Source organism: Schistocerca serialis, chromosome 9, assembly GCF_023864345.2.
Source record: "Schistocerca serialis cubense isolate TAMUIC-IGC-003099 chromosome 9, iqSchSeri2.2, whole genome shotgun sequence".
NCBI lineage: Eukaryota > Metazoa > Arthropoda > Insecta > Orthoptera > Acrididae > Schistocerca > Schistocerca serialis.
Genome location: NC_064646.1, coordinates 38,336,766 through 38,359,834, shown reverse-complemented (window position 1 = coordinate 38,359,834; position 23,069 = coordinate 38,336,766). Strand labels below are relative to the sequence as shown.

General features: G+C 47.7%; 1 protein-coding gene across 1 annotated transcript in view; it reads left to right on the top strand.

Annotated features, from left to right (window-relative positions):
* The first annotated feature begins 1,437 nt into the window (after positions 1 to 1,437).
* Positions 1,438 to 23,069, top strand: part of LOC126419268 (UDP-glucosyltransferase 2-like) — a 135,608-nt gene continuing 113,976 nt past the window's right edge. The window contains exon 1 of the mRNA XM_050086425.1: positions 1,438 to 1,590. Within this exon, the coding sequence (XP_049942382.1) occupies positions 1,585 to 1,590 (6 nt within the window). The 5' untranslated portion in view covers positions 1,438 to 1,584. The remainder of the gene's footprint in view (positions 1,591 to 23,069) is intronic.

Here is a 23,069-nt window from a genome sequence, read left to right as displayed (position 1 = left end):
CAAGAAGAACGTCAGCATAACCTTTCCTGCACTCGTGTGGTCGATGACGTCCACCTATAAGTGCGAAACTGGTTAACATCGCAGCTCCGTAAATTTTATGAGACAGCCATTCACTGCCTTATGTCACAGTGGGACAAGTATCTCAACAGCCAGGGTCAGTGCTTCTAACATACAAGTACTGGATTCTGTAATTATGCCACGGGCTCGTTTCTTTTTGAACGCCCTCTATAGAGATGACAAGGCCAAAAAACAAAAAAATAAACAAAAAAAAAAGCCGAGAGAAAGCTGTGGGCAAAGAAGTGGCTAATGCAAGGAAAGAAATTAACACACGTTATGTTACTTAACAGCTGGGATCCGATGATTTTCGTAATTATCTAAGAATGGATTCATCATGCATTTCTGAGTTGCTGAACGTCATCAAATGATTCTTAATGTCATGATAGAGGCTATTAGCTACTTCATGATTTCTAGCGACTGGCAGAATTTAGGACGACATGAAGTTCAGTGCTGTTGTATCCCCATAATTATTAACTACATGATTCCTGAAACGTGCAACGTCTTGTATAATTGATAAGACATATAGCATGCCAAAGCAAAATAAATAAAACAAAAGACTTTCACGTAAACGTCATTAATTTGCATAAAACATGACCTATAAGTTTAAGAAATTCGTTTCAGATTCGGAGAAGAAAAACTAGACTTGGTGGTGGCGCACATCTAATAAATATGACATATACATAAGAAATGAAACATGTAGCTACTGTTACAACTGTAAAAAAGATCCCACACTCTGCTCTCCATAGCAGAAGGCTTGGATATAGGCTGGACTTCTCTAACTCTTAGAACAACGAAGCAAGTATATTTTGTAAATTAACGTCAGTTGAATGTCGATATTTCGGATTTTAGATTTCATTTCCGATAAGTATCTCTGAACGTGCGGCATGAAACAATTACGGATTCGCTAAAAAATAGTGTTTCTTTTGTTGCATCTACGAGATATTGCTATACTCCTCGGCTACGAATCCCGCAAACTTCTGCAGTCTTCAAATTTCTCTAGAAACAATGTCCTTGAAGTTTCGTCCGTCTCGCACCCTGTAAAGTTTGTTAGAAGAGCATTTAAGTCTGGGCGTCATGACAAAACACGAACTTTTGTTGGGTAGCGCTACGCAGGAGACAATTTATCGGGTGAAGTGGTGGGTAGGTTCGGCTGTCGGGTGATCCTGCCCGGCCGACATCCCGATGAGGAATATTCGTCGCTAGGTCGGTTAAAACACAGGCACACGCTCAGTTTGTCGGTCGGTTGGCGCGTGTGTATGGCCCTAAACTCATCCGCCGCCGCACAGCTAGCAACGTGGGAAACCAGTCGGAGCGGAGAGCACACACGTTGACCATGAGGCGCGCTGGCGAAACGGCGCCGGTGACTGGACGCGGAGGTGCCGGCCGTTTCCGCCGTAGCGCTGCAGTCTGCCGTGTTTGCGGCCGCCGACACGGAACGGTGCGGTGTCGTAGATAGCGCGAGTGCGCGTGGAAGTGGAGTGGTCGCGACTGTCTTGTACACTACACGCAGTGCGGCGTGCTGGCGAAATGAAGGTGAGTCTCGTACACGACATCGATAACTCGGTTGGTAGCACTGGCTGCCAGATTCACTTTTGTTTTTCTGTTACTGCGACGAAAATTTTGGCTGTATGTTCCTGGCCACACCGCAACTAGTCGCCCAACGTTATTAATCCGTATGGTTTAGCTGCGTAGGATTGTATTACACCAAAAGATTTCATTGACGAACTCGGTTCTTCAAATATTTCGCGTAGTGTAACAGGAAACTTTTATCACATGTTGCCGTTCATTACATTTACTTGATGAAATCTAGCGGCTGGCCTTGGAGCTGATCAAAGGAGGCGATAAAAGATCTTCGTCTGTTTGCTGCCAGGAGAGATCTAACCTCCTTGGTTTAATCAGAGACAAAGACAATCACTACGTTTACGTGCGACCCTTCTTCTGAAAGACGGAAACCGGATATCGGAAACTGTTTTCCGCTGTCATGTTTGCATGTTAAGGTCTGAAGCCGATCTGTTAGCCCAGTTAAATACGGCGTCTGGAAAAAAGCTATTCCAGATCTTGATTTAGTTAGGACAATCGCCATTTCTCTCACTTAAATATTAGAGATAAGACAGTTTCGTACTCAAATATTTCTGATTCTCCTTCACTGGACAATCAGTCATCTCGTCCATATTAGTCGAATATTTAGGCGTAAACTGACAATCCAAGTAAGTTTCAAAAAAGATTGTGCATTTACACGGGGGCGAAAATAAATTGTGGAAGTGGAGAACCGGTAGCTGGGATAAATAAGGCTTAAGATCAGGGAGATGGGGGAGGAGGAGGAGGAGAGTGACATAAATCCAATTCCCATGCATATTTAGCTATTCCGAAGCATTACTAGTATACTGTAAAATGAAATAAATCCTATGCTTACTTGACGTATTACAGCAGTCTGTCTGCTGTTGCTGATGTGTGATGTTTGGCTCGTAGATCTAAGTACTTCCACTCTTGTTTTCCGTCTCCATGATTTTCGTTCTTGTTTCTGAGGCATACAAGGCCTCTGATAAGTCTACTGTACTATAGTGTCTTAATTTGGCATTGATGGAAATGCTCTTTTGTTGTAATGGATCCGTGTGAGTTTGTATGCATTTTGTAAATTTGTGATCCTTTATTCACAGAATGTCACCTTCCTGTTTTCTGTATAATTTCGCCCACGTATTTCAAATTTCCTAGTTATCTTTCCATACTTCGTTAACAGTGGGTGTCTGTGGATTTTGTATCCATGTATTGCGTTTTTTCATTTGACATTTGTAGTCCTGTTTTGGCTGAGATTTCGTGTAGTGTATTTAGAACTTTCTTGGCCTCTGTTCTGTTATTTGTTATGATGGCTGTATCATCGGCAAAGGCTAGGTGTTTTATGTTGACAGTTGTATCCTTGTCTCTCCCCATCTTTACCCCACTGACTCCTTTGTCCCGCCCTGATTGTTTCCTCCAAAACAGAATGGAAACATAATGGGTGACAGACCATTTCTGTGGCTCACACCTGTCTTAATTTCGAATGCTTGAGCTCTCTCCCATAAACTTTAATTTTGATTTTTGTATTCTTTAATGTTTACTGGATTAGCTTTCTGGTTTTGTTGTCCACCTTCAATTCCTACAATGTGTTGAAGAGTCTATGTAGTCATAGCTTCTTGAAGTCGACGAATGTTATAGTGGGTGTTCTTGGACTTTCATGTTAATATTATTCTCAGGCACCAGATCTGTTCACTGCATTATCTTCCCTTTCTGAACCCTCTGTGGTCCTATCTGTGAATCTATCTGAAGCTCTACCCAATTTAACTGGGCTTTTAATAGAATTGTCTCTCACAGGCAGTAGCGAAATTCGTCTGTAGTAATTAGGATCTGTTTTGTCTCTTGTCTTGTGTAGAGGGTGTATTATCCCTGACTTCCATTCTTCTGGTACATTTCTGTTTCCAAGATCTTTTCGATGGTTCTGTGTATTTTGTGTTTGTTGTGTTCCTGGTTTGATTTCCAGATTTCCGCAATCAGTCCATCTTCTACAAGTGCTGTTATTTTTCAGTGATTCTTTATTTTCACAATCTCCTCGTCTGTTGGCGGTTTGGAATCGAGGTTGGGTTCTGGCTTCTCGAACTGTACGATCAGCATCGGTTATCACATTTTAGTTGTGTGTCGAAGTATTGTGCAAATATTTCACATTTTTTCGGGTTTGTTTTTTGAAGCATAAGCTCGGTGATTGGTATCCTGTAATATTTTATCTGAATGAATGTTCTGTGAAAATTTCGTATTTTTGTTGGTCTTCTCTCTTTCAATCTGTTTTCATAACATCTTCGAAGTGGTCTTCTGTATCCTGTTGAACTCTTCGCATTTCTCGGTTGTTCTACGACTTAAATTTTTTCGAAGTTTATATTCTGTCTTCCGTGGCTCTGTCGCACGTCACGTTCCACCATTTGTTTCCCTTTTTTTCAGCGGCTGCCTCAATTTTATCAGTTCCTTAATTTTCTGAAAGTTCTGTCCAGTCGTTACTGTCGATTTCCTCAATTTTTCTATTACTCCTTTCTTGTTTCATTGCAAGTACTCAGTGTCTGTTCGGAAAAATCTGTTCTCTTGATTTGTCTACTGGGTATAAATTTCGCTTTAATTTGGAGTAGGTGGTGGTCGAATTCGAAAAGTCCTGTCCTTGTTCTTTCATTTATAATTTCTCTGGTGTTTTTCATGGACATTGCAATGTGGTCTGTCTGAAATTCTCCAAGGACGTAGCAGGGGGATTTGAAAGTTCGTATTTTGTGTAGTTTCTGTAATTACGTAGACATGATTTTCGGGTCGAAATTCCTCCAAAAGTTTATCAGGTTCTCCCCATTCTTGTTTGTCCACTTGTCAGCCGTGTGTTGTCTTTGGTTTTTCTTTCCCTGCATAATTTGGAATTAAAATCTCCTAGTGAAACTTCCATGTGCTTCGTGTGAATTGTTGGTTTCTTCCACATCTTCCCAGAAATCTTCTATCGTCTGTGACTTTTTGTTATTGTAGTTTGTGGGGCATGTGCTTTGATTAGCATATATGCTTTGTTTCCTGATCGTATCGTGAGTGTTGATATTCATTTTTTTTTTTACTATTTTGAAGTGAACTCTATTACAGAGTCCAGTATCGATCTGTGTGCTACAAATTCTGTTCTAGATTTCTTCCCGGGGTAGCTATGACTGGCTTCCACTTGTATATAAGTATTCTGCAGTTTTCAAGGGTCAAAGTGGTTCTCGTCTGAGAATCATGTTACCACAATTTTGATACAGAATTTATCCATGGTGTTTATCAGCTGTTTGTTTACCTGGTTTCAGTAGTGTGTTCGTGTTGAGTGTTCCAATGTAAAATATTCTTTCAGTTTTGTGGGTTTTCAAGTAGCTCCAATTCTCCTGTTCATGACATGCCTGACTCCTGGAGTCCAACGAGTGAGGTGGCGCAGTGGTCGGCACACTGGACTCGCATTCGGGAGGACGACGGTTTAAACCCGCGTCTGGCCATCCTGATCTGGGTTTCCCGTGATTTCCCTAAGTCGCTTCAGCAAATGCCAGGGTGGTTCCTCTGAAAGGCCATAGCTCACATTCTTCCCCATCCTGCCTTAATACGGTGGGACCAGTGACTTAGCTGTTTGGTCCCATCCCCCAAATCAACCAACCCTGGAATCAGGTGATCAGGCCTATTACCCAGTCTTACTGACTGGGACCCAGGGTAGTGGATTCTTCCGCATTGTACTCTCACGATTATTCGTTGTGTTGAAGTTTTGGTGGTGAAATTCCAAAGGATCTCACGTAATTTTGACTGGAGTTCTGAGATCCAGAAGATTTTATTTTCAATTGGAAATACCCAGTTTTATTACGTGTTCGGCTTCTACAGCAAAAATAAGCTAGTGTTTACCTGAAACACTTTTTCCGTTCGTGGTGGATGGCGCTGTATTCGATAAAACTGAATTCTTCCCAGCTTTTACAATTACGAATAGAATCATTTAATTCCACATTGCATTTGCGATAAAAAAGTAAACTTTTTGTTCTAAGGATTTAATATTTGGTTTGCGCAAACTTGTTGCATTGATGACAGACGTCTCTCCCAATGACTCACTGTGCTCCTCTTCACTGCCTGGTCTCTGTAGACATACTCCAAGCATCTGTGAATATCTGTGATGCTCTGGTTTTCCGCCGAAGGGAACTCAATGGCAGCTCTCTGCTTGGAAAGCATCTTCGTTACAGACACCATCTTGAAGGCCATGTATAGCGCCGCCACCTATTAGAACTTCATCAAACTGTAGGCGCTGAAGTGGGAATATTCCACGATGTCCCACAAGAAATTCCACATTTTTTAACTGAACTGGGTGAGAAAGAAATGTTTAGCATTACTTATCGAACACCCATCGCATTTCATACCACATATAAAATATATTTACGTCAGATACCCATTCCCATGAACCAATTAAGGAAGCTCCTCCATCGTTCCCCCCCAGAAGTCTCTCACTTCCCTGTGCTGCAGGCGTATACATCCACTATCCCTCTTTTCCGCTGCCTTTCCAGTGGATGGTGTTTCTGGTGTAGATCACATGTGGGCCTGGTACATGGTTTAGGACCCTAGTTTTCAGTTTCACTTCTGGCGCTCTATACGGCTTTTCATTAATGGATGTATGTTTCTCCATTGTTGAGTTTGACCTGCCACCACTTTTCCCAATTTTTCAGAAGTATGGATCGTACAGGAAAGGCTGCCCAATGTGTGTCTGTCCAACCTTTGTGCCTTCCATCTGAGCACCCTTCCTTTCCAGTAAGTTAGTACATCCAAAACCCAGCCTGGTAGTCATCCTGTTGTGGGGGGGGGGGGGGGGGGGGTGGTAAAGTACCTGCACGGTTGTAGCACACAGAGATCGCTTTATTTGTGCCTGACCTGAAACTTTCCCATGTATGCCAAGGAGTATGTGCCCCAAGTGATGGGGCATGGGGTCTCCAGGCACTGGATTGCTGGGCAGAGTCCATGGGGACAGCCCCAGTCTGGAATGGGTGGCACCATGGTGAATGACTCGCACATGAAGTGGATGAAGCTTTCTCCAGCTCATGGTCATATGGACCCAGCAGTCTCTTCACAAGGAAAGAACTTGTTCAATGCAGAGAGATACCACCCCAAAAGGATTCCTGTCCTGGCTATGCTGTGGGAAGAATGTCAGGCTAAGTTGCAAGCAGCGAAATATTAACCACAATGCTTGGTTTGCACGAGGACAAATGGGAATTCTTTTTTGGCCACAGTGCCTTTGTTCTTTGTAGAGACTATAGGGGACAAGTTTGGGGAAGTTGAAACCATCTCCAAAATGAAGAGTGGGACAATTTTGATTGAAGCAGCATCCCCTGCCCAGACACACAATGCTTGCATGTGACAAGCAGGATAACAATCTGGTGAGTGTCACTCCCTATAACTGTCTAAACATGGTTCAAGACAATTTTCCATGGTGGCCAAATCTTAGTCTGATAACGAGCTACATGCCAACTTCGAGTCATTGGGTGTACACTTTGGTCATGATGTTGGTAAGGGGCCACAGGACAACAAGGTTGCTGCTGGGGCCTTTGTCTTGGCATTTAAGGGTGACTTGTTGCCTGAAAAGGTCAAGGTGGTGGTACCCGATATGACGTGAAACCATGTGTCCGCTCCCACCTCCCCCTCCCCCCCCACCAAAATGGTGCTCCAAATGCATGAAATTTGGGCACATGCCTCCACCAGCTCTGTCTGTAGGGATTGTGGATGAACCGTTGCAAACGGAGTTTCCTCTTGCCCCCCCCCCCCTCTCCCACCTGTGTCAACTGTGGAGAGCACCATTCAGACTGCTCACTAAACTGCACTGTCTTTCAAGAGAGAAAATACAAGACTATGACTCTGAACATACTTACATACGAAGAGGTAAAGAAAAATAATGAGCATCTACATCCTGCATGCATTAAAAAGTCATATGCTACAACTATGACAATGTCACTCTTTGCAGACAGTACTCTAGCCTGCTATGGTCCCTACAGTGAACCTCCAGGGTCACATAACTCTCCTTACGCTGCTTCCCTCACACACACTTTGGGAGCAATGGCTCCCCCCTCCACCCCCCAGAGACAGTTACCCATCCCCCAGCTGGAGGTGTCACCATCGCTTGGCTTCTCACGCCAGGAAAGCATCCATCGGTACACTCCCCCCAGTGTGTTTGCCGGTCTGCAAATGGATACCAACCACAGATAGCTCTTCCCCCCCAGGGGGTCCACAACTCTTTCGGGGATACGTGCGTAGCGAGCACGGGACCCCGAGCTAATGTGGCCTTCTTTCCTTTCCGGGCTGCACACCTTCCCTTTTTTCCGCATCCTTCCCCATCCCTCATCTTCGCCCCCTCTCCCCTCACCTCTGGCTCTTTCCATCCCTTTCTCCCCCTCTGGGAGTATGGTTTGTGCCTGCGTCTGGAGACGGACGCTCGTAAATGTAATGCATTCTTCGCCTTCTCTGCTTGTATGTCTTCATCCTTCCTTTGTCCTTTTCTCTGCTGTGGCGTTCGAGACCTCTCTTCTTTCCTTTCCCTTTCTTTGTTTTCCCTTTCTCTTTCTTCCTCCCTGTGCGTGTCTGAAGGCCGACCCACGCATTTCCATGCGTAGCCGGTGACGGGGTAATGCGTAATTCCCCGCCCCGGGTAGACAGGTAGGATACGTACGTACCCCCTGGTAACGGCCAGGCCCAGGGAGGGGTGATTACCCGAGCTGATACCTTCCGAAAGTGCCGATTGGTCCCTCCGTCCGTTTGTCGGGAGGTGTGGCCTGAGGTGTGAACAAGCACCTAAGGCGGGAGTGCCCTCAGAGAGGGCCCCCACAAGGGAGGAGCGCGCCATCAGAGAAGCTGGTAATCATGGGGGATTCTTCCGCAATGGTTTCCTCATCTTCCACTATGTCTGCTCACAAGCGTAAGTTCACTGAGTCTCGGCCACAGACAGTTCTTCCATCGTTGCCACAGTTCCTTGTTTCTCGGTCTGACGAAGGTCACGACTTCTCCACGGTCAACCCTTTCATTATTCAGAAAGGTGTTGACGCAATTGCAGGTCCTGTAAAGTCTTGTTCCAGATTACAGAATGGCACCTTGTTGTTAAAAACAGTCAGTGCCCTCCAGGAACAAAAATTGCTGCGTACTTCACTGCTCCACACCTTCCCTGTGCGGGTTGAAGGGCACCGCACTTTAAATTCCTTGCGTGGAGTCGTTTGTACACGCTCCCTCGATGGATTGTCTGACGAAGAAATTCAGCACTACCTGTCTGACCAGGGCGTAACGGCTGTTCATAGGGTTATTAAAAGGGTCGACACGAACATCATTCCAACCCGCACTGTCTTCTTGACATTTGACAAAGTTCAACTCCTGTCGAAAATCAAAGCAGGCTATGAGATAATTTCCGTTCGCCCTTACGTCCCAAACCCTACGCGTTGCTATCGGTGTCAGCGGTTCAATCATACCAGCCAGTCCTGTTCTAATCCGGCCAAATGTTACGTGTGGCAAGGATGCCCATGAGGGTGCTTGTCCACCTACATCCCCTCGCTGCATCAACTGTATGGGTGACCATGCTGCTTCCTCTCGAGATTGCCCCATTTTTAAAGACGAAAAGCTCTTCCAGGAAATCAGAGTGAAGGAAAAGGTGTCGACCTTTGCTGCTCGAAAATTATTCGCCAGTCGACAGCCCACCGTGCCTCATACAGGAAAATACAGCACTGTCCTTGCTTCTCCTCGGCCAACAAAGGAGGTGGCCATGCAGACTTGCGACCTCACATTTAGTGCCATGGTCGTCAGATCGGCCAGCGCAAAGATCGCCCGTTCAACCTCACCACTTTCGCCTGCCCACTCTATGGCTCACCCTTCATCGGGTTCTGCTAAATCTCGAGCCCAAAAGTCAGACACCAAGACTTCGAAAAAAGAGCATACTCCTGAAGATTTTCTACGTACCCCAACTTCACAACCATCAGTTCCTCCTTCATCTAAACATAATGTTTCCAAGAAGGCTAATAAGAAACTCAGTTCCTCTCCTTCTCCGCCAAGGCGTGTCTCATCTACAGCACCACCTGGCGGAAATCGCCTTCAGCCATCTTCTGTGTCGCCGAGGCGCACTGCTGGCGGCCGATCAACCGGCCGATCGCTGGTAGCAAGAGCTGCTCCTGAACAACCTATGGATCAGGATCTTCTGCCTTCGGCTGAATGCCACTCCATGCTGTTGGTCGCAAGCTCTGAGCAGTCGTTGAGTTGACGGCAACCTTGGTCACATTCCTCCATTTTCTGTCCACCCTATGTCCATTATTCACTGGAATATCCGCGGCATTCGAGCCAATCGGGCTGAATTGTCGATCCTCTTACGATCCTACTCGCCAGTCATCTTCTGTCTTCAGGAAACAAAGCTGCATCCCCATGACCGCTTTGTTCTCCCCCATTTTCAGTCCGTCCGATTTGATCTCCCCTCTGTTGAAGGCACTCCAGCCCATGGAGGACTCATGATTCTTCTCCATGATACTCTCCATTATCACCCAATCCCCTTAAACACTTCCTTCCAAGCTGTCGCTGTCTGTCCCTTTCTGGATATACCTTTTCTCTTTGTACTGTATACATTCCATCGTCCACACCAATGGCACGAGCTGATCTCCTTCATCTTCTTCGTCAGCTTCCACCCCCCTACTTGCTGGTTGGGGACTTCAATGCCCACCACCCGCTTTGGGGATCTCCACATCCTTGTCCACGTGGCTCACTATTGCTAGACGTCTTCCACCAAGCGGATCTAGTTTGCCTCAACACTGGGGTCCCTCCATTTTTGTCTGCCTCCACGACAAATTTCTCTCATTTGGACCTTTCGGTCGGTACTGTTCCGCTAGCTCGGCGCTTCGAATGGTTCGCCCTTGATACACTCTAGAGTGACCACTTTCCAAGTGTCCTTAGACTGCAGCCTCAACTGCCATATATGCGCCCGCGACGCTGGAAGTTTGCCCAAGTCGATTGGACACTTTTTTCGTCTCTAGCGACATTCGATGACAGTCACTTTCCTAGCGTCGACGATGAGGTCACACATACTACACACGTTATTCTTACAGCTGCGGAACGTTCAATACCACGCACCTCCGAATTGCCCCGGCGCCCTCCAGTCCCTTGGTGGAACGAGGCATGCCATGACGCAATACGTGAGCGGCGACGTGCTCTTCGCGTTTTCCGCCAACTGTATCCGTATAAGCAGTTCCGTGCGCGATGCCGTCGCGTCATCCGCGATAGCAAGAAGGCAAGCTGGAAATTCTTTATTAGCTCATTTAACACCTTCACTCCCTCCTCGGAAGTTTGGAGTCGAATTCGACGGTTATTAGGTGCGCCTAGTTTCTCCCCGGTCTCTGTGCTCACTGTCGCGCGTGATTCGTTAGTGGACCCCGTCGCAATTTCTAACTCACTGGGCAAACACTTTGCTGAGATTTACAGCTCTTCAAATTACCCGCCGGCGTTTCTCCCGAAGAAACGTGTAGCGGAAGTGCAACCTCTTGCGTTCTTCTCTCAAAATCGCGAAAGCTATAATGTTTTCCCCATGCGGAACTCCAACATGCACTCTCTTCTTCTCGCTCCTCCGCCCCGGGACCGGATGGTATCCATGTCCAAATGTTGCTGCATTTATCAACCCATAGCCTGCGTTACCTCCTTCGCCTTTATAATCGAATTTGGACCGACAGTACCTTTCCCAGGCGATGGCGGGAAGCTATTGTCGTTCCCATTCCGAAACCTGGAAAGGACAAACATCTCCCCTCTAGCTATCGCCCCATTTCTCTCACGAGTAGTGTCTGTAAGGTTTTGGAGCGTATGGTGAATTACCGTTTAGCTTGGTGGCTGGAGTCCCGCAGTCTTTTAACACCAGCCCAATGCGGATTCCGAAAGCATCGTTCTGCTGTTGACCATCTTGTTGCTCTCTCCACTTATATCATGAACAATTTTGTCCGGAAACGCCAAACGGTAGCAATATTTTTTGATCTGGAGAGAGCGTACGATACCTGTTGGAGGACAGGCATCCTCCGCACACTGTTCTCTTGGGGCTTTCGAGGTCGGCTGCCCCTTTTTCTTCGCGAATTTATGGCAAAGCGCACATTTAGGGTGCGGGTGAACACTACTCTCTCCCGTACTTTCTCCCAAGAAAACGGGGTACCCCAGAGCTCCGTGCTAAGTGTTGTACTGTTTGCCATTGCCATAAATCCAGTTATGGATTGTCTCCTTCCTGATGTCTCGGGCTCCCTCTTTGTGGACGATTTTGCGATCTACTACAGCTACCAACGGACCAGCCCTCTTGAACGTCAAGGATGTCTCGATCGCCTCCACTCTTGGAGCATCGAAACCGGCATCCGTTTTTCTTCCAGTAAGACCGTCTGTGTTAATTTTTGGCGACGTAAGGAGTTTCTTCCACCCTCCTTACATCTAGGACCTGTCAACCTTTCGTTTTCTGACGTCGCTCAATTCTTGGGTCTTATGCTTGACAGAAAACTGTGCTGCTCCTCACGTTTCCTATCTTTCGGCTCGCTGTCTGCTATCCCTCAACACTCTCCGTGTCCTGAATGGTACCTCCTGGGGAGCGGATCGAGTGGTCCTTCTCCGCCTCTATCGCGCCTTAGTGCGCTCGAAATTGGACTATGGAAGCGTAGTCTACTCCTCTGCTCGGCCGTCTATTCTTCGGCGTCTCGACTCTATCCACGACTGTGGATTACGTTTAGTGTCTCGAGCTTTTTACACCAGCCCTGTGGAAAGCCTTTATGCTGAGACTGCTGAACCTCCGCTGTCCAATCGGCGCGCAGTCCTTCTGAGTCGTTATGCTAGCCATCTATCTTCCATGCCTGCTAATCCAGCCCATGACATTTTTTTCGACGCCTCCTTGGATGTAGGGTATGCAGGCCGCCCCTCCTCCCTACTACCACCGGGAGTCCGCTTCCGTCAACTGCCCCATTCTCTTTCCTTCCGCTTTCCTAAAACCTTCTTGACAACTTGGGGTACAGCACCGCCTTGGCTCCGTCCCCGGATCTGCCTGCTCTGTGACCTTTGTCAATTTCCCAAGGATGGTACCCCTTCACCTGTTTATCGTCGGGTATTTGCTGCTCTATGTGCACAAATGAAGGAAGCCACATTTATTTACACTGATGGCTCGAAAACATCGTTAGGTGTAGGGAGTGCCTATATTGTTGGCGACACCCCAAATCGATTTTGGCTTCCTGACCAGTGTTCGGTTTATACTGCGGAGCTTTATGCTGTTCTCCAGGCTGTCCACTACATCCGCCGCCATCAGCAGATACAGTATGTTATCTGCTCAGATTCTCTCAGCTCTCTCCTCAGTCTCCAAGCTCTCTACCCTGTCCACCCTCTGGTCCACCGGATTCAGGACTGTCTGCGCTTGCTCCACCTGGGGGGGCGTCTCGGTGGCGTTCCTCTGGCTCCAAGGACACGTTGGTATCTGTGGAAATGAGGCGGCCGATATAGCGGCCAAGGCTGCAGTCTCTCTTCTTCGGCCAGCTATTCGATCGATTCCTTTCGCCGATCTACGGAGCGTTTTATGTCGTCGTGTTGTTCTTTTATGGCACGCACATTGGGCGACACTTCCCCATAATAAATTGCGGGACGTGAAAGCTCTTCCTTGCGCTTGGACCTCTTCCTCCCGAACGCGTCGTCGGGAGGAGGTAATTTTAACTAGACTCCAGATAGGGCACTGTCTTTTTAGCCATCGACATCTTTTAAGCCGCGGTCCTCGCCCCCTACCCCCCCCCCCCCCCCCCCTCTGTCCCCGCTGCTCTCAGCTCTGGACGGTAAGACACCTTTTAATTGAGTGCCCCTATTTTACTCCGTCAGGCGCCCGTCTACAGCTGTCGCCTGATATATCGTCAGTTTTAGCAGATGACACGCGCTCGGCCGATCGCGTTCTCGAGTTTATTAGTGCCAGTGAAATGACGTCAGTCATTTGAAGCCTTTTTTTTGGGGACAACCAACCCCTTTCTGTAGTGGATTTTTAAGCTTTCCTTCTGCTTTTAGTTTCTCCAATTTTTTGAGTTTCGTTCCCATTGCTGCTGGTTTCCATTTTCGTTTTTTACTGTTTCCTAAGTCACGGACCGGGCGCTAATGACCATAGTAGTTTTTCGCCCTAAAACCAAAAAAAAGATAGGAGCTCCAGACTACTGGTCAAAGGGCTACAAACTCTTTATCAGTTCCTGAAACTATTCAGAGAAGCCCTCCCAGTCAGCCAAACCCCCTAAAAAAGAAAGAAAGAAAGAAGCCTCCCAAGATGAAGGAAATTCCAGTGGCCCCCACGCCACTTGATCCCACTTACTCCGCTTCTATGGATGTGGCAGCGATCTCAGCGGGACCCGAAGCTCCAGATAGCACCACACAATTTGTTTGAGTCTGTGTGTGTGGATAGTGTATCCTTTCAACCAGCGATGGCAGATGACCATGGGACATAAACTGCCTCCGTCGCTTCATGCCCACACAGTATACTGACAGCATGATTCTCCAGTGGAATTGTAGTATTTTTTTTTTTACACCACCTGGCTGAGCTATGACATTGCTTGAGCTGCTCCTCTTCTTTCTGCATTTCTCTTCTGAAAACTTGGTTTCCAGCAACATGGGCACCTGCCCTTCATGACGACTGGGGATATTTTAAGAATTATGCCATTTATGATACGGTATCAAGTGGAGTTTGCACATATGTTTTCAACTGTATATAGTGAACTTTTGCCTCTTGATACAACTTTGGAGGCTGTGGCTGTTGAGGTAAGGACATTTCAGGACTGTACCATCTGTACTTGAGGACAATATTATGGAAATGGAAGAGGATGAAGATGAAATGGGAGATACGATACTGCGTGAAGAGTTTGACAGAGCACTGAAAGAGTCGAAACAAGGCCCCCGGAGTAGACAACATTCCATTGGAACTACTGACGGACTTGGGAGAGCCAGTCCTGACAAAACTCTACCATCTGGTGAGCAAGATGTAGGAGACAGGCGAAATTCCCTCAGACTTCAAGAAGAAGAATATAATAATTCCAATCCCAAAGAAAGCAGGCATTGACAGATGTGAAAATTACCGAACTATCAGTTTAATAAGTCACAGCTGCAAAATACTAACGCGAATTCTTTACAGACGAATGGAAAAACTAGTAGAAGCCGACCCTGGGGGAAGATCAGTTTGGATTCCGTAGAAATGTTGGAACACTTAAGGCAATACTGATCCTACGACTTAGAAGCTAGATTAAGGAAGGGTAAACCTACGTTTCTAGCATTTGTATACTTAGAGAAAGCTTTTGACAATGTTGACTGGAATACTCTCTTGCAAATTCTGAAGGTGGCAGCGGTAAAATACAGGGAGCGAAAGGCTACTTACAATTTGTACAGAAACCAGATGGCAGTTATAAGACTTGAGGGACATGAAAGGGAAGCAGTATACTGAGTAAGCAGTGAAGGAAACAAAAGAAAAATTCGGAGTAGGTATTAAAATCCATGGAGAAGAAATAAAAACTTTGAGGTTCGCTGATGACATTGTAATTCTGTCAGAGGCAGCAAAGAACTTGGAAGAGCAGTTGAACGGAATGGACAGTGTCTTGAAAGGAGGGTATAAGATGAACATAAACAAAAGCAAAACGAGGATAATGGAATGTAGTCGAATTAAGTCGGGTGATGCTGAGGGAATTATATTAGGAAATGAGACACTTAATGTAGTAAAGGAATTTTGCTATTTGGGGAGCAAAGTAACTGATGATGGTCGAAGTAGAGAGGATATAAAATGTAGACTGGCAATAGCAAGGAAAGCGTTTCTGAAGAAGAGAAATTTGTTAACATCGAGTATAGATTTGTCAGGAAGTCATTTCTGAAAGTATTTGTATGGAGTGTAGCCATGTATGGGAGTGAAACATGGACGATAAATAGTTTGGACAAGAAGAGAATAGAAGCGTTCGAAATGTGGTGCTACAGAAGAATGCTGAAGATTAGATGGGTAGATCACATAACTAATGAGGAGGTATTGAATAGGATTGGGGAGAAAAGGAGTTTGTGGCACAACTTGAAAAGAAGAAGGGATCGGTTGGTAGGACTTGTTCTGAGGCATCAAGGGATCACCAATTTAGTATTGGAGGGCAGCGTGGAGGGTAAGAATCGTAGAGAAAGAGATGAATACACTAAGCAGATTCAGAAGGATGTAGGTTGCAGTAGGTACTGGGAGATGAAGAAGCTTGCACAGGATAGAGTAGCATGGAGAGCTGCATCAAACCGGTCTCAGGACTGAAGACAACAACAACAACAACAACAACAACAACAACACCATCTGTAACGTTTATCTCCCTCCCAGTGGTGGAATGCCTCAGAACCTATTTTCTGCATTGGTTTCTTAACTATTACTTCTTAACTCCTAGGCGACTTCAATGTCCATAATCATTTGTGAGTTAAAACCACGATCACTGGCTGCAGTAAACGCATTGAAAACTTACTGGCACCTTTCGACCTCTATCTTTTGAATGTTGGTAACCCCACTCAATTCAGCTGGCACATGAAACTTATTGAGACATTGATCTCTCTATCTGCAGCCCTGGTCTTCTCCCAGACATCCACTGGTCAGTTAATATTGACCTGTGTGGTAGCGACTATTTCCCAATATTCCTGTTTCCCCTTCTGCATCACTCGCCGACCTAGATACGCTCTCCACAACGCAGACCGGGATACTTTTGCCTCCATTGTCTTTCTGAGCTCCCAACTAAATGGAAGCAGTGATGAGTCTATCCAGAATGCAACAGCAGTCATTCTATTAGCAGCCGACTTAGCGATCCGCCATTCTTTGGGATTCCCCCAGCCAGGAGGTGGTATTGTCGTGGACCTTGGAAAGTGCAGAGGTCATTAGAGACCACAAGCAGGTTCTCAAATGCCATAAGCTCTGTCCATCGATCGAACACCGCACTGCTTTAAAAAGCTCCTTGCCTGGGTCTGCCACTTCATAAAAGACAGAAGCAAGAATGCAGGGATTTTTACATTTCAACCATTGGACAACCTACACGATTTTCATAGGTCTGGTCAAAAATCAGACGCCTCTATGGACGCCAGCCCTCAACAGATGTACTTGATATTTTGTTGAATGATAATGTTTTCACTGACCCAAATGCGATAGCCGAACATTTCGTTCTGCATTATGCTCGGGTCTCTAAATCTCATAACCTGCCTTTGTCATTAAAGAGCAGATGGAACGATTGCACTTATCTATCACTACATATCAAAATGGAGCTGTATAATGCTCCATTCAGTAAGAGAATTCTTCAGTGCCCTAGCCCTTTGCCCTGATACAGCTCCAGGGCAAGACTGCATCTGCAAGCAAATGCTCACACACCTATCAATCCCCCCAGGGGATCCACAACTCTTTTGTGGATACGTGTGTAGCGAGCACGGGACCCCGAGCTAATGTGGCCTTCCTTCCTTTCCGGGCTGCATACCTTCCCTTTCCGTATCCTTCCCCATCCCCCATCTTCGCCCCCCCCCCCTCACCTCTGGCTCTTTCCTTCCCTTTCTCCCCCTCTGGGGAGTATGGTTTGTGCCTACGTCCGGAGACGGACGCTTGTAAATGTACCGCACTCTTCGCCTTCCTTGCTTGTATGTCTTCATCTTTCTTCGTCCTTCTCTATTCCTTACCTCTTCTCTTTACCTCTTCTCTTTACCCTTTTCTCCGCTGCGGCGTTTGAGACCTCTCTTCTTTCCTTTCCCTGTCTCTTTCTTCCTCCCTGTGCGTGTCTGAAGGCCGACCCACGCACTTCCATGCGTAGCCGGTGACGGGGTAACGCGTAATTCCCCGCCCCGGGTAGACAGGTAGGACACGTACGTACCCCCTGGTAAAGGCCAGGCCCAGGGAGGGGTGATTACCCGAGCTGATACCTTCCGAAAGTGCCGATTGGTCCCTCCGTCCGTTTGTCGGGAGGTGTGACCTGAGGTGTGAACAATCACCTAAGGCGGGTGTGCCCTCGGTGAGGGCCCCCACAAGGGATGAGCGCGCCATCGGAGACGCCGGTAATCATGGGGGATTCTTCCGCAATGGTTTCCTCACCTTCCACTATGTCTGCTCACAAACGTAAGTTCACTGAGACTCAGCCACAGACGGTTCTTCCATCGTTGCCACAGTTCCTTGTTGTTTCTCAGTCTGACGAAGGTCACGACTTTTCCACGGTCAACCCTTTCATTATTCAGAAAGGTGTCGACGCAATTGCGGGTCCTGTAAAGTCTTGTTCCAGATTACGGAATGGCACCCTGTTGTTAGAAACACACAGTGCCCTCCAGGCTCAAAAATTGCTGCGTACTTCTCTGCTCCACACCTTCCCTGTCCGGGTGGAACCGCACCGTACCTTAAATTCCTCGCATGGAGTCGTTTATACGCGCTCCCTCGATGGATTGTCTGACGAAGAAATTCAGCACTATCTGTCTGACCAAGGCGTCACGGCTGTTCATCGGGTTATGAAAAGGGTTGACTCGAACATCATTCCAACCCGCACTGTCTTCTTGACATTTGACAAAGTTCAACTCCCATCAAAAATCAAAGCAGGCTATGAGATAATTTCCGTTCGCCCTTATGTCCCAAACCCTACGCGTTGCTATCGATGTCAGCGGTTCAACCACACCAGCCAGTCCTGTTCCAATCCGGCCAAATGTGTTACGTGTGGCAGGGATGCCCATGAGGGTGCTTGTCCACCTCCATCCCCTCGCTGCATCAACTGTATGGGTGACCACGCTGCTTCCTCTCGAGATTGCCCTGTTTTTAAGGACGAAAAGCTGATCCAGGAAATAAGAGTGAAGGAAAAGGTGTCGACCTTTGCTGCTCGAAAGTTACTCGCCAGTCGACAGCCCACCGTGCCTCAGAAAGGAAAATACAGCACTGTCCTTGCTTCTCCTCGGCCAACAAAGGAGGCGGCCACACAGACTTGCGACCTCACATTTAGTACCACGGTCGTCAGATCGGCCAGCGCAAAGATCGCCCGTTCAACCTCACCTCTTTCGCCTGCCCACTCTATGGCTCACCCTTCGTCGGGTTCTGCTAAATCTCGAGCCCAAAAGTCAGACGCCAAGTCTTCAAAAAAAGAGCATTCTCGTGAAGAGTTTTTACGTACTGCAACTTCACAACCATCGGTTCCTCAATCATCTAAACATACCTCCAAGTAGGCTACGAAGAAACACAGTTCCTCTCCTTCTCCGCCAAGGCGTGTCCCATCTACAGCACCACCTGGTGGAAATCGCCCTCGGCCATCTTCTGTGTCGCCGAGGCGCACTGTTGGTGGCCGGTCAACTGGCCGATCGTTGGTGGCAGGAGCTGCTCCTGACCAACCTATGGATCAGGATCTTCTGCCTTCGACTGAATGCCATTCCATGCTGTCGGTCGCAAGCTCTGAGCAGTCGTTGAGTTGACAGCACCCTTGGTCACGTTCCTCCATTTTCTGTTCACCCTATGTCCATTATCCACTGGAATATCCGCGGAATTCGCGCCAATCGGGAGGAATTGTCGATCCTCTTACGATCCTACTCGCCGGTCATCTTCTGTCTTCAGGAAACAAAGCTGCGTCCCCATGACCGCTTTGTTCTCCCTCATTTTCAGTCCGTCCGATATGACCTCCCCTCTGTTGAAGGCTCTCCAGCCCATGGAGGACTCATGATTCTGCTCCATGATACTCTCCATTATCACCCAATCCCCTTAAACACTTCCTTCCAAGCTGTCGCCGTCCGTCTTTCCCTTTCTGGATACACGTTCTCTCTTTGTACGGTATACATTCCATCGTCTACACCAATGACACGAGCTGATCTCCTTCATCTTCTTGATCAGCTTCCACCCCCCTATTTGCTGGTTGGGGACTTCAATGCCCACCACCCGCTTTGGGGATCTCCACATCCTTGTCCACGTGGCTCACTATTGCTAGACGTCTTCCACCAAGCGGATTTAGTCTGCCTCAACACTGGGGTCCCCACATTTTTGTCTGCCTCCACGGCAAATTTATCCCATTTGGACCTTGCGGTCGGTACTGTTCCGCTAGCTCGGCGCTTCGAATGGTTCGCCCTTGATGATACACACTCGAGTGACCACTTTCCATGTGTTCTTCGACTGCAGCCTCAACTGCCATATATGCGCTCGCGACGCTGGAAGTTTGCCCAAGCCGATTGGACACTTTTTTCGTCTCTAGCGACATTCGATGACCGTCGCTTTCCCAGCGTCGACGATGAGTCACACATTTTACCGACGTTATTCTCACAGCTGCGGAACGTTCAATACCACGCACCTCCGAATTGCCCCGGCGCCCTCCAGTCCCTTGGTGGAACGAGGCATGCCGTGACGCAATACGTGAGCGGCGACGTGCTCTTCGCATTTTCCGTCACCATCCAACTTTGTCCAACTGTATCCGATATAAGCAGCTCCGTGCGCGATGCCGTCGCGTCATCCGCGATAGCAAGAAGGCAAGCTGGAAATTCTTTACTAGCTCATTTAACAACTTCACTCCCTCCTCGGAAGTTTGGAGTCGGCTTCGACGGTTCTCAGGTGCGCCTAGTTTCTCCCCGGTCTCTGGGCTCACTGTCGCGCATGATACCTTAGTGGACCCCGTCGCAATTTCTAACTCATTGGGTCAGCACTTTGCTGAGATTTCGAGCTCTTCAAATTACCCGCCGGCGTTTCTCCCGAAGAAACGTGCAGCGGAAGTGCGACATCTTGCTTTCTCCTCTCAAAATCGCGAAAGCTACAATACTGTTTTCTCCATGCGCGAACTCCAACATGCACTCTCTTCTTCTCGCTCCTCCGCCCCAGGACCGGATGGTATCCATGTCCAAATGTTGCTGCATTTATCAACCCATAGCCTGCGTTACCTCCTTCGCCTTTATAATCGAATTTGGACCGACAGTACCTTTCCCAGGCGATGGCGGGAAGCTATTGTCGTTCCCGTTCCGAAACCTGGAAAGGACAAACATCTCCCCTCTAGCTATCGCCCCATTTCTCTCACGAGTAGTGTCTGTAAGGTTTTGGAGCGTATGGTGAATTACCGTTTAGCTTGGTGGCTGGAGTCCCGCAGTCTTTTAACACCAGCCCAATGCGGATTCCGAAAGCATCGTTCTGCTGTTGACCATCTTGTTGCTCTCTCCACTTATATCATGAACAATTTTCTCCGGAAACGCCAAACGGTAGCAATATTTTTTGATCTGGAGAGTGCGTACGATACCTGTTGGAGGACAGGCATCCTCTGCACACTGTTCTCTTGGGGCTTTAGAGGCCGGCTGCCCCTTTTTCTTCGCGAATTTATGGCAGAGCGCACATTTAGGGTGCGGGTGAACACTACTCTCTCCCGTACTTTCTCCCAAGAAAACGGGGTACCCCAGGGCTCCGTGCTGAGTGTTGTACTGTTTGCCATCGCCATTAATCCAATTATGGATTGTCTCCTTCCTGATGTCTCGGGCTCCCTCTTTGTGGACGATTTTGCGATCTACTACAGCTCTCAACGGACCAGCCTTCTTGAAAGACGTCTTCAAGGATGTCTCGATCGCCTCCACTCGTGGAGCATCGAAACCGGCTTCCGTTTTTCTTCCAGTAAGACCGTCTGTGTTAATTTTTGGCGACGTAAGGAGTTTCTTCCACCCTCCTTACATCTAGGACCTGTCAACCTTCCGTTTTCGGACGTCGCTCAATTCTTGGGTCTTATGTTTGACAGAAAACTGTGCTGCTCCTCACGTTTCCTATCTTTCGGCTCGCTGTCTGCTATCCCTCAACACTCTCCGTGTCCTGAATGGTACCTCTTGGGGAGCGGACCGAGTGGTCCTTCTCCGCCTCTATCGCGCCTTAGTGCGCTCGAAATTGGATTATGGAAGCATAGTCTACTCCTCTGCTCGGCCGTCTATTCTTCGGCGTCTCGACTCTATCCACCACCGTGGATTACGTTTAGTGTCTGGAGCTTTTTACACCAGCCCTGTGGAAAGCCTTTATGCTGAGACTGCTGAACCTCCGCTGTCCAATCGGCGGGCAGTCCTTCTGAGTCGTTATGCTAGCCATCTGTCTTCCATGCCTGCTAATCCAGCCCATAACCTTTTTTTCGACGCCTCCTTTGATGTCGGGTATGCAGGCCGCTCCTCCTCCCTACTACCCCCGGGAGTCCGCTTCCATCAACTGCTCCATTCTCTTTCCTTCCGCTTTCCTAAAACCTTCTTGACAACTTGGGGTACAGCACCGCCTTGGCTCCGTCCCCGGATCGACTTGCTCAGAGACCTATGTCAATTTCCCAAGGATGGTACCCCTACACTTGTTTACCGTCGGGCATATGCTGCTCTATGTGCACAAATGACGGAAGCCACATTTATTTACACCGATGGCTCGAAAACATCGTTAGGTGTAGGGAGTGCCTATATTGTTGGCGACACCCCAAATCACTTTCGGCTTCCTGACCAGTGTTCGGTTTATACTGCGGAGCTTTACGCTGTTCTCCAGGCTGTCCACTACATCCGCCGCCATCAGCGGATACAGTACGTAATCTGCTCAGATTCTCTCAGCTCTCTCCTAAGTCTCCAAGCTCTTTACCCTGTGCACCCTCTGGTCCACCGGATTCAGGACTGTCTGCGCTTGCTCCACCTGGGGGGCGTCTCAGTGGCGTTCCTCTGGCTCCCAGGACACGCTGGTATCTGTGGAAATGAGGCGGCCGATATAGCAGCCAAGGCTGCCGTCTCTCTTCCTCGGCCTGCTCTTCAGTCTCTTCCGTTTACCGATCTACGGAGCGGTTTATGTCGCCAAGTTACTCATTTATGGCATGTGCATTGGTCAACACTTCCCCACAATAAATTGCGGGAAGTGAAAGCCCTTCCTTGCGCTTGGACCTCTTCCTCCCGAACGCGTCGTCGGGAGGAGGTAATTTTAGCTCGACTCCGGATAGGGCACTGTCTTTTCAGTCATCGACATCTTTTAAGCGGTGATCCTCCCCCACTCTGTCCCCACTGCTCTCAGCTGTGGACGGTCAGACACCTTTTAATTGAATGCCCCTATTTTAATCCGTTACGCTCCGGTCTACAGCTATCGCCTGATCTATCGTCGATTTTAGCAGATGACACGCGCTCAGCTGACTGCGTTCTACAGTTTATTAGTGACAGTGAAATGACGTCAGTCATTTGAAGCTTTTTTTTGGGGGACAACCAACCCTTTTCTATAGTGGACTTTTAAGCATTCCTTCTGCCTTTAGTTTCTCAAATTTTCTGACTTTGTTTCCATTGCTGCTGATTTTAAATTTCGTTTTTTTCCTGTTTTCTACGTCACGGGCTGGGCGCTAATGACCATAGAAGTTTTGCGCCCTAAAACCACAAAAACCACCACACACCTATCAATGAACTGTCAACGTCATCTTCTTACCATCTTCAACCATAACTGAAGCAAGGGTGGACTCCCATCTCAATGACGAGGAAGCACCATCATCACAGTACTGAAAACTGGTAAGTGTCCCCTAGAGATGGACAGCTACCACCCA